The 12,069-nt window shown below is 44.1% G+C and overlaps 1 protein-coding gene across 1 annotated transcript in view; it reads left to right on the forward strand.

Annotated features, from left to right (window-relative positions):
- The window catches only part of LOC142243864 (uncharacterized), a 192,299-nt gene extending 180,680 nt beyond the window's left edge, over positions 1-11,619 (forward strand). Inside the window, exons 8-9 of the mRNA XM_075316070.1 lie at positions 11,235-11,334; positions 11,467-11,619. Coding sequence (XP_075172185.1) covers positions 11,235-11,334; positions 11,467-11,619 — 253 coding nt within the window. The remainder of the gene's footprint in view (positions 1-11,234; positions 11,335-11,466) is intronic.
- Positions 11,620-12,069: the final 450 nt, after the last annotated feature.

Raw genomic sequence — 12,069 nt, forward strand, 5'->3', positions numbered from 1 at the left:
CTTGCCATCATTTGTCGAAATGAAGCTAATTCTACTAGGTACTGGCACAATCAAATTGAGCAGATGAGAACTGGTACACAAGCAAATGACTGGGAGCATACACCTGTTTACCCAACACAATCAGGAATGGATATTTAATGGTGTGATGGAGAGTACTCGCAGTGGAACGAACCGTATTGGTAGTTGAAAATTATAGTGATGACACTGATCAAATAGTACTTGAGGATATGGCCTAGCTGACAAAAAGAAGACCATGAAAAGAAGAGGTTGGAGGACAGCTTAAGCCTTGTGTAGCACCCTGGAAAACCAGGTAGATGTACACATAGGCCCACGCACAACACCTATCCCACTAGGGGTTAAATCAGCCAACCTGAAACCCTAGTCACCCCCCTCAGGAAAGGGCAGGCACACCAGTGGGCGGGACCAGGTGTAAGGGAACGCCCACCTAGGGGTCTAGAGAGCCCGGGGTGGGAAAACAGTTAGTTCTGTTTGAGTTCAAGTTTGGAGTGGAGGTGAGGCTGACAGGTGCCAGGGTCGGAGCCCTGACACCTTGGCTAGGTGGCAAACAGTAGCTAGCAGGAGATGGGAAGATGGCTGCAGGAGATCCGAGGTGGACTGGGACATGGCTGTAGCCCACCGGTGCCGACACCGGAATACAGACCAGGAAACCATGCACAGAGGGGGTACTTGGACCCTGAAGCCAGGACCGGCACCAACGGCCTAGCTAATTAACCAATAGAGGGCAGGATTTTAGGTTCTGTCCCAACCTAAGTCCCAAAAAGTAGACAACCACCCACAGAGAGGGATAGGGCAACTGCCAGGGCCCGTAGATCCCAAGGGTCAGCGTCAGACGGGCATGGCTCCCAACCGAAGGACCGGGAGCGGACTCCCCTTGTTACACACCGGGAAGTCTATCTTTGAGCAACACGAAGTGCAGAGGAGAAAGGCATTGACTACTAGCCGGGGTGTGGGACCTGATACACCCGTCTGCGGCAGCTGGCCACCATCACCTTGGTTTAACACAGGACTTGTGTGCTTTATTCGACCGTGAGTAACACCCCCGGCCTGACTGGGTGCGCCGGCCCCTGCAATCACCATCCTCAGCATAAAGACACTGGGCCCCGGGATATCCATCCCTACCCACGGAGGGGTTAACATGCAGCTGCCAGCCCAATGTCCCCGGGAGCCCCCGCAATGGCAGCGGTGGTGCTACATCTCACCACACACCATGGGTGGCATCTCAGACATTTTACAACCAATCCCGTATAAATACGTCCCCTTTTATTTGGAGTGTCTGCACGACCCCTGGGTCCGGAGAACCCCTCGAGCCATACCGTAGATCTGGATCCAAGCAGCACCGGCTGCTGGCACGGGGGCGGCACACGTGCTCATATTGATGGCCAGCCTGCTTTTCCCAAATAAGCTGGAGATGTATGTATGTATAAGTATCATTACCCCACCCTAGTGTATTTGAGCTTGAATGTACATGTATGACTTATTTTCTTCCAGAGCCTGCACACTGCAAAAAATACATCAGTCGTCAACATGGAAAATAACTCTTAAGGCCCCGTCACACACGTTGCTGAGTCACAGTTTCTGTGACGTAGCAACGATCTCGTCAGCGATCTCATTATGTGTTACACCTACCAGCGATCAGGCCCCTGCTGTGAGATCGCTAGTCATTGCCCAATGGTCCGTACCATTTTCTTCAAAGGCGATGTCCTGCTGGGCAGGAGGCATTGCTGTGTTTGACGCCCACCAACGACCTCCTAACAAGGTCCCACCGCTGCCGAGATCGTTATATAGGTCGTTGATCGTTACTGCATCGTTGCTAAGATCTGACTGACATCTCACCAGCGACCTGCCAGCGACTTACCAACGATCCTTATCAGGTCGTATCATTGTCGGGATCGCTGGTAAGTTGTTGTGTATGACTGCGCCTTTACACTTGAGATGTCTGCACGTAGAACTGGACACCGCTTTGACCACCACCATAGTTTTCAGATGAAGTTGAGCCTACTCCAGCAACTTAGCACTTGCATTGTCACGTGTTCCTGAGCTGACAGCAGAAGAAACCGATCTAGTTCTCAGAATATCTTTTGGCTGGACGTTGACTCTGCTTTATCACTGACATCAACAAGATGTTTCTCTGATTACAGTGATACCGGATTTATATAGTTTTTTAGGTTTAACTACAATCACAATAAAAAATGCTTTCTTAAGAATCTTTTTTGTATTATCGAATTTGAAGGCTATAGTTTTTTTTATTTCTCTGTCGACAGAGTCATGTGAAGGCTTCTTTTCCTAGATGAGTTGGAGATTATCATGGTACCATTTTGGGCCATATAATATTTTTTCACTTTCTATTCTGCTGTTTGTGAGACAGAATCAAGAAGAACCAGCAATTCACAATTTTTTTTATGCCATTCACCATGTCATAAAAGTGGTAAGAACAGCAGCTTTATTCTTCAGGTCAGTATGAAACAGCAATACCAGATTAATATTTATTTATTTTACAACATAAAAACAACTTTATGGAAAAAAAAATTGTTTGTACATTACTGTATTCTGAGAGCTATAGGTTTTTTTTTTTTTTACAGAGCTGTATCATGGCTTCTTTTTTGTGGGATAAGAACGTTTTTCAGCTATACCAGTTTTATGTACATTTGAATTTTTTAAGGCATTTTATTCTACTATTTTTCTCATCTGTATTATGAAGGACAGTAAAGGAGTACATAGCCGACCATACCAGGAACCCTCCGTGATTCCTCTGTGCCGCACAACTATTGTGTCGGGGACACAATAACCAATAGGCGCATCCGCTTGACAACTGAAAATGCTAACAGGCTGAGTCTTATCAAATTGAACAAGGCCTAGATTGGCGCAGACTTTTCAACCCAACTGGATGACAGCAGCAGAACCTAAAGCCAATTTAAATGTTCATCTTTTTAGGCGTATTCCTAAGCACCCCTTCATACCCAATAAGGATATTTGGCTCATGGTTTCTTCTTTTTCTTGTCCTTTTTCTCCTCCACCATATGAACAGGGCCATCATGGGGCCCTCCCTCAAATATTTGGAGAGGCATCAGGCAGCCCTTCCTCCAAATGTAAAGAGGTTAAACAGGCAGCCCTCATTCATAATTTTTAGAGGGTCATCATGTGACCCTTACTCTTAATTTTTCAGGATGCTTATGAAGCCTACCTCAACAATTCTCTTACTTATATATAGATGTGTACCCTTCAAAAGTAAAATATTTTTGGCAGTCCTTGCACTTAGTGCATAAGCTTTATGAGTCTAGGAGTCCCACTACCTAACAATTTTAACAGTATGTATGAGGCTCTCCCTTATGTCTAATACAGAGTGTATTGGAGTCCCTCTTCTAATTTTTGCCAGTGCTTGCATTGTCCACATAGGTTTTGTGAGGTTCAGAGTCCCTCCTTCATAAATAAACAGGATTGGTCTGACCATGTAACACACACCACATGCCCAGATAAGGTAGTAAAATGGTAAATTTACATGTAGATGTAGTTTTATTTTCCTCACTACTATGACATGTACTGTAGTCATAGGCCATGTGGAAATATAGTGAGAGAGGGCCCTGTTATTAAGGGGTGGAGTAGGTGTTTTTTTTTCCTCTAACAATTTTCCTTTAAAATCCATTTTTTTTTCAGTTTTATATATTTTAACTGGAATAATTCTCTGACAAAATTAGTTTCAGAGGTGACCTGGCATTCTGAGATGCATCAAGCCGTCTTCCCCATGTTGTTCCCATTGCATTTAAGTGCTCTTTACATCCATCTGAGCAATTTTCCCCACATCCCCAGCCCTCCTGTAAGTGTCTTCTGGAAAAATGCTTGCGTTTCCCATTGACTCTCACTGAGCATTTTAGTGCTTGCTTGTCACTAATTATAATGCAATGCTTGTGTATTAGGAATGTTGATAAAAGGTTAAGGTCTGCCCAGCAATAGACTGCAGGGGCAGACAAAGTTGATGTTGAGACTAGCCCACTTTGGGAAGGGTCACATAAAGAAGAAGGTAACAATTACTGTTAGACAGTGTAGTTGGGAGTAGTTGTGAGTAGAGATGAGCCACCCCCTTAGAGTTCCAGTTTGGTTTGGTTCGTCGAACGGAGGACAAGTTCGTCGAACGTTCGATGAACCAACTCGAACCCCATTGAAAACAATGGCAGGCAAACACAAAGACATAAAAACACATTATGCATGTACACATACAGTTAATAAACATTGCCATTACACTTACATGTCCCTGCGACGCGACCTGCACTCTGTCTCCCGCCGCGTTTCCTTCCGATAATCGCTGCGTCCTCCCGGTAACCAGCACTGATGATAGGACCTTCCGTGATGTCAAAATAGCCATGTGACCAGTCACGTGTCTATTATCTCATTGGCTACAGACTGGTCACATGGCTAGACGTCATGCTAGGTCCTGTCAGTGCATCTCTCCAGTACGCGGTGCTCGTTCCAGCATCTCCGTGTACCGGCGAGATGCTCTGGCACATGGTTGGCTTCCCCGTTCCTGCATGTGGTCGCTCTTTACAGAGTCAGCCCACATGAAAGGACTGGCTGCCACCGCCGGTGAATTGTGGCACCGGGAATCACGTGATCGGAGCACTGTTGCTATAGTAACCCGCCTGTCAGCGGTGACATCACCGCTAACAGCCCGCAGCCTCTGCTCACTCACTGAGTGATTAGACTGCACGGAGCAGCAGCGTCTTCCTCCCATGCAGTGCTGTCTGATGTAGCAGAGCTGCATGGGTTGAAGGAGAAAGAAGACAGAAGGCCAGGATTGTGGAGGGCTGACAGGGAGTAATAAACATGGAGTCTCTAATGTCTCTGTGTATTTATTTCTATTAAAGTATTTTTTCTCTGTGTGGTGTCTTTTTTTATAACCCTTTATTGGAGATTCTTAATGGCCAGTCAAACTTGCCTGACATTAAGAATCTCTGGCTTAATACTAGCTAGTAAAACAAAGCTAGTATTAACCCATTATTACCCAGCAAGCCACCCGGCTTCAGGGCTGCTGGAAGAGTTGGATACAGCACCGGATGATGGCACTTCTATGAAAGCGCTATTTTCTGGGGCGGCTGCGGACTGCAATTTGCAGCAGAGGATCCCAGAAAGCTCAGGCCAACCTGTGCTGCGGATTCCAATTCCCAGCTGCCTGGACGTAAAAATTGGGCGAAGCCCACATCATTTTTTTTTAATAATTTCATGAAATTCGTGAAATAATTAAAAAAAAAGGCTTCCCTATATTTTTGGTTCCCAGCCGGGTACAAATAGGCAGCTGGGGGTTGTGGGCAGCCGTACCTGCCTGCTGTACCTGGCTAGCATACAAAAATATGGCGAAGCCCACGTCATTTTTTTGGGGGGCAAAAAACTCCTGCATACAGTCCTGGATGGAGTATGCTGAGCCTTGTCGTTCTGCAGCTGCTGTCTGCTCTCCTGCATACACTAGTGAATGGAGCATGCTGAGCCTTGTAGTTCTGCAGCTGCTGTCTGCTTTCCTCCATAAAGACAGACAGCAGACAGCAGCTGCAGAAATACAAGGCTCAGCATACTCCATCCAAGACTCAATGCAGGAGTTTTTTGCCACCCCCCCTCCAAAATTACGTCGGCTTTGCCATGTGTTTGTATGCTAGCCTGGTACAGCAAAACAAGAAAGCCTGCGGAGACACCATCACATGTTTCTCAACGCTGGCAGGAAACTAGCCAGATCTTTCACCGGGAAGGAACAACCATGGCAAGGGCAGTCTCCAGTCAAGGAGACCACCTATACCAAACATGGTATCCATCCACAGACAGATGTTTCGGGGTATTTGCCCCTCATCAGTGTGGAGTAGGAAACTGGCTAGTGGGAGCAATGCCTAGTAGAAGACTACATAAGCACGGATGGTTGACCTTAGGGAGATCAACATCCAACACCGCGGAGACACCATCACGTGTTTCTCAACGCAGTGATTCTAGAGCAATGCCCCCTGGGAAATATTCAAAACAAGAAAGCATGTGGAGACACCATCACATGTTTCTCAACGCTGGCAGGAAACTAGCCAGGTCTTTCCGAAACAGCTGTCTGTGGATGGATACCATGTTTGGCATAAGTGGTCTCCTTGACTGGAGACTGCCCTTCCCGTGGTTGTTCCTTCCCAGTGAAAGACCTGGCTAGTTTCCTGCCAACATTGAGAAACATGTGATGGTGTCTCCGCAGGCTTTCTTGTTTTGAATATTTCCCAGGGGGCATTGCTCTAGAATCACTGCGTTGAGAAACACGTGATGGTGTCTCCGCGGTGTTGGATGTTGATCTCCCTAAGATCAACCATCCGTGCTTATGTAGCCTGGTAAAGCAGGCAGCTACGGGCTACCCCCAACTCCCAGCTGCCTATTTGTACCTGGCTGGGAACCATAAATATAGGGAAGCCCTTTTTCTTTTTAATTATTTCATGAATTTCATGAAATAATTAAAAAGAAAAATGACGTGTGCTTCGCCCAATTTTTTTGTCCAGCCAGGTACAACTAGGCAGCTGGGGGTTGGAATCCACAGCGCAAGGTGCCCAAGCTTTCTGGGCAACCCTGCTGCGAATTGCAGTCCGCAGCCGCCCCAGAAAATGGCGGTTTCATAGAAGCGCCATCTTCTGGCACTGTATCCAACTCTTCTAGCTGCTCTGGTGATGGGTGGCTCGCTGGGTAATAATGGGGTTAGGGCTAGCTGTACTGTATATTATCAACTGGCCCTAAGCCCGAAATTCATGGTGTCACGCCAATATTAGATATGGCCACCATGAATTTCTAGTACAGATAAAAAAACACAACATATAGAAAAATATTTTTATTACAAATAAAACACAACACAATTAGTGACTCCATCTTTATTGAAATAAAGAACCCCCCTCCGCAGTAATCCCGGGTCAAGGGTCCCGCGCCGTCCAATCCGGATCCAATATCATCTGGAAGGCAAAGCGATCAGATGATGTGTCAGGTTCAAGGGCCTGAATCACATGACACAGCAGCTGATTGTATAAATGGCTGTTATACAATCAGCTGATGCATCAGTGCAAAAAAAACAAAACAAACTACACACTTCAGTGCAGACTCCTGTCCGACAGAAGCAGCTGATAGTTTAGCCGGCCGGGCGGTAAAAAGCCGGCCTCACCAATCAACTAATAGTGTCAGCTGATTCCGTCAGGTGACCGCATTAGCTGATCATCACCATGTCTGAGAGAGAGAAAAGAGAGAGGGCGAGAGAGAAAAGAGAGAGAAGAGAAAGAGGGAGAGAGAAGATAGAGAGAAAAGAGAAGAGTGAGGGAGAGAGAGAGAGAAGAGAGAAGACAGAGAGAGAGAAGAGAGAAGAGAGAGAGGAGAGAGAAGAGAGAGGGAGAGAGAGAGAAAAGAGAGAGAAAGAGAGAGAAAGAGAGAGAGAACAAGAGAGAGAGAACAAGAGAGAAGAGAGAGAGAAGAGAGAGATAAGAGAGAGAAGAGAGAGAAAGAGAGAGAGAAAGAGAGAGAGAGAAAGAGAGAGAAAGAGAGAGAGAACAAGAGAGAGAGGAAACAAGAGAGAGAGAGAACGAGAGAGAAGAGAGAGAGAAGAAAGAGAGAAGAGAGAAGAGAAATGAGAGAGAAGAGAGAGAGGAGAGAGAAGAGAGAGAAAGAGAGAGAAAGAGAAGAGAGAGAGGCGAGAGCAATGCAGCCTCATTCCGTGAACTGCTCCGATTTTAGAGGTGTGGCCCGTGGCTCACAGCTGATGTCTGGTTCCTCCCCTTAGTGCATAATTAAATTTCAATTATAAATAAATAATAATTATAATTTAAATTCTTTACCGGGGTGGCCAGGACTTGAACTCATGAACTAATGCTTCCTAGGCAGTAGCTCTAACCATTAAGCCACTGGCTCTAATGAGAAACATGGGAAGATTTGGTTATCTTGACGTCTGCATTGCAGAGCGAAGTCTCTGGTGACAGCGTGGCTCACTTCAGGTGCTGCGTGGAGAGGACACAAAGCGCTCATGTTCTACGGGGCTCCCTGTCAGCTTCATGTAGCAGAGTTGACAGTGTCGTGGGGATTACTTCAGACCTGGATTGTTGTTTGAGGATTAATAAAGAGGTAAATGAGGGTTTTTTTTGTCTTTTTTTCCAAATAAAGGATTTTACGCTGTGTGTGTTTCTTTACTTTCACTTACAGGTTAATCATGGAAGGTGTCTCGGGGAGATGCTTGTCATGATTAACCCCGTTATGACCCCAATTGCCACCACACCAGGGAAATTCAGGATGAGCTGGGTAGAGTCCCGGGACTGCCACATCTAATGGATGCGGCAATTCCGGGCGGCTGCTGGGTGATATTGTTAGGGTGGTGGGCTCCCCATAACATGGCGCTTCCAATCCTGACAATACCAGCCTCCAGCCGTGTGCTTTTATCCTGGCTGGTATGAAAATTGGGGGGAACCGTATTTTTTTTAATTTATTATTTATTTATTTGTTTTACTGCACAATATAGACCCGCCCGCCGACGGCTGTGATTGGTTGCAGTGAGACAGCTGTCACTTATCGTGGGGGCGTGTCTGACTGCAACCAATCATGGGTGCCGGTGGGCGGGGAAGGCACGGAATACCTGATTAAATAATGAAGCAGCAGCCATTTTCAAAAGAGGAAAAGCCACTGGAGATTTGTGACAGCCATGCAGCGAGGCGCCCGTGATCGGTGAGTAGGAAAGAGAGAGGGATTGTGCTGGGGATGCAGGACACATGCAGATACGCAATGTGCGCACATACTTACTGTGAAAAGCCACGCTTTTGGTGATTGAACTGTTCTCGAACATAACTCGAACTGCCGAACTTTTAGCAAATCGTTCGAGTTTGTCGAACGACTCGAACACTCCGCAAAATCACTCGAACATGAAATTGGCGAACCGTTCGACTTGAACATCACTCATCTCTAGTTGTGAGAAAGCCTAAAGAACATTGGAGGAATAGTATGCTGGCTGTCAAGGCCATATGCATTGGGTGACTACTGGCAATTGGAGAGAGGGATCCAATGGGAGATATCGTGAATACCATTAGTGGGTTGAGAACGTATAAGAACGTATAAGTATGTATAAGAATATGATGAGCAATAAAGATTGAACCCTGAATAGAGCAGACCCAACTATTTTGAGCTGCAATGTAGCCAGAGTTAAGCTCACTAACCACAAAGGTACTGGGTGAAGTTTACTGGCTTGTGAGTGCAGCCCTGACCTGAGTGGAGTTTCTGTAATTGAACTGGAACTCAAGGTCCTACTCTGGGGATAACAGAACCTCTATAGAGAATTAATGTAGAGGCGGATACCATCAGTTTTTTACTGGTGTGTTGGACTGGATTGCACTGGAACCTTCAGGACCAGGAAGAATGGAAGTAACTCTGGAAGTTTGACATGTGTCTGATAATGTGCGGTGACACTGTAACATACTGGAATAGTAGTGTCCACCATCACCTGTGTAATGCTAAAAATGTTGAGACTGCCTATTAAAAAACCATTGCTGAAAAAGAGCTGTTGGTCTCTTGAGTTGCATTTTGGTCTCTGCTAGCCGAGAACAGCGGCAGCATGCAGTCTGCATCTCCACATATCCCACACTATTGAAGTTTACACACCCAGCAAGGACCAAGTCTTCTATCTATGTAGAGTGCCAGGGATCTGGAGTAAATCTCTCGCCTGTGACTACCAGCCCACACCTTCAAAAACAACCACAACCATTGCCTTTGCCACATTTGCTTTCAGCATACATTTTGCACAAAACTATAATTAACATCACACAATCTTTTCAACCCCAGTTATTAAAGGGGTTTTCCCACACACAAATAAGGAATAATGGAATAATAATAATATGGAAAAATAATAAGTTCTACATTTGGATGTGTTTAATTTTTTTTTTCCTATGCATAGATAATCTTATAAAAGTGCCCATGCTATGTACTATGTAATGGCCGTGTGTGACCATATAGAGACAAGATCTGACCTTACCACTGCTCTTGACCTGGGGAGGTTGCAAAAGAAAGTATACAGATATTACAGTAGGGAATCACAAATAATTTTTTCTTTGAGGTAAAAGTTTATTATTTTTAATGCATTAATGTCTTTACAGTCTTGTTCCTCTGCCGAGACGTGGTTTGATCAGACCATGTCCCTATAAAGTTACCATTACACAGCACATAGCAGGGACACATATATAAGATTATTTCAGCACTGGAACATTTTTTTAAACACATCAAATTGTGGAAATTATTATTATTGCAGGATGGAGTGATTAAAATCAACTTGAAAATGAACCTTTTAGGAATACCCCTTTAAACCCTTTCCAAAAATATGTCAGTAAATACATCCTAAATGTCAAAAATGACTAATGCAACAAAAAATATAGTATTGGTGTAATGTGCATACTGGTCAATTTGGACTAGTAAAATAGGTGTGCAAAAACAGACATACACCGATGTGTCTAGAATTTTAAAACAAACAGCCATAAAAAATGTGCAAGAAAAAAAAAATAAAAAGAAAAGTTTGAAAAGAAATATGCTTTAAAAGATGTTGTAAAACCTATACATATGAGGTATCTAATTGTTATTACTCTTAGAACTGAGAGAACATGCCATTTAGAGTGCTTAGATAATAATGTAAAAATGTGATAGAAATCTCTTTTTTGTACTTCGTGGGAAAAAATAAAACCCAATTATGAATAAAATGTTATGCTATATGTAAATACATTTGAAGTGCCAGCAATTGATCTTCAAATTTGACAGCAATCTGGCAAATATAAGTTATGCTATGTTTCTCAGGCTCTAGTTAGCTGCATCCTTAAAGAGTTAAATGAACGTAGTAATCTGTGGATATAGAAAAAAAAAGCATTTGAATGGTCTTCGTTACTATTTCTTACCCATTTTTATAAATGTCTACATTAGAAACCATTTTGATTAGCAAGAAATAAGATATGTGGCATATAACTTATCATTTCTTGATGTATTCTATATATTGTGACTTCCAGCTGAGATATGATGCATTGATCAAACAACCAACAATTGAAATTGTGGTTCATGGAGCACAGGAGTATCCTAAGGAATCATTTAGAGATGTAGAATCCATTTCTCACCCGTGGCTACATGTTCTATGCCAAAAATATATACAGTTAGCCAGTTACAATATATTTCCAAGCAATTGAGCATATTCTCATTCACGGAACAAGAACTGTGCTTTTCAGAAGAGAGAAATACCAGGTTACAGAACATAACAATCCTCATGGTTGCAGAGAGCATGAAGAGCGATTTTCCAGCTGTCCTAATCTACTGCAAACCCACATGGTAATGCTAAAATAGTGCAAGAGCCAGTCTGGGGTGGATATTGTATTCATGGGAGAAGATAGATTTCTTTATAGGCTTCTAACTCTTTAATTATATCACTTATGTTCCTTATTTCTTTATCCTTTGTTATAGGGGCTGAAGTTTATTCCTTTGGAAAGAAATGTTAGAAATGATGCACAGTATGCTAAAACCATGATAAACCAAGTAAATGATACTTGGTTCATCATGACTTGGTTTATCATGACGACTGCCTTCTCGAAAAGTAGAGTATGGCACAGAGTATAAGCTAACTGTAGAGAGGTACTGAGCATAACAGTAGGTACAAGTAGTACTTTTAAAATTCATAATATTGATTTATATGGTTCTAAAAAACACCAAAAAGGAGCCAAGACATATGATCTGTGCACACACAGAATGTGGTGAGCCTTCCTCATAAAGATGGCTGCAGCCGAGGTGCAAGATGCTGATGTCACAGCCACTCAACCTCCACACTAGGGGGGAGGGGCGGCTGCTTAGCATAAGACATGCACACTAATAAGGCTTGCACTGGGAGCCCATCATATAATGAGTGAAATGCACAGTGTCTGAACTGTGACCTATAAATGACGCCAGAAAGCCAGGTCAGGCGGGCAAAACAGCACTATATAGGTGCATCTCGCACGGATACACGAGACGCACAGTGTCTGAATAATGGCCTATAAATGACGCACAACACCAGGTCCAGGCGGGTCAGTT

This window comes from Anomaloglossus baeobatrachus, chromosome 6, assembly GCF_048569485.1.
Source record: "Anomaloglossus baeobatrachus isolate aAnoBae1 chromosome 6, aAnoBae1.hap1, whole genome shotgun sequence".
NCBI classification, from domain to species: Eukaryota; Metazoa; Chordata; class Amphibia; order Anura; family Aromobatidae; genus Anomaloglossus; species Anomaloglossus baeobatrachus.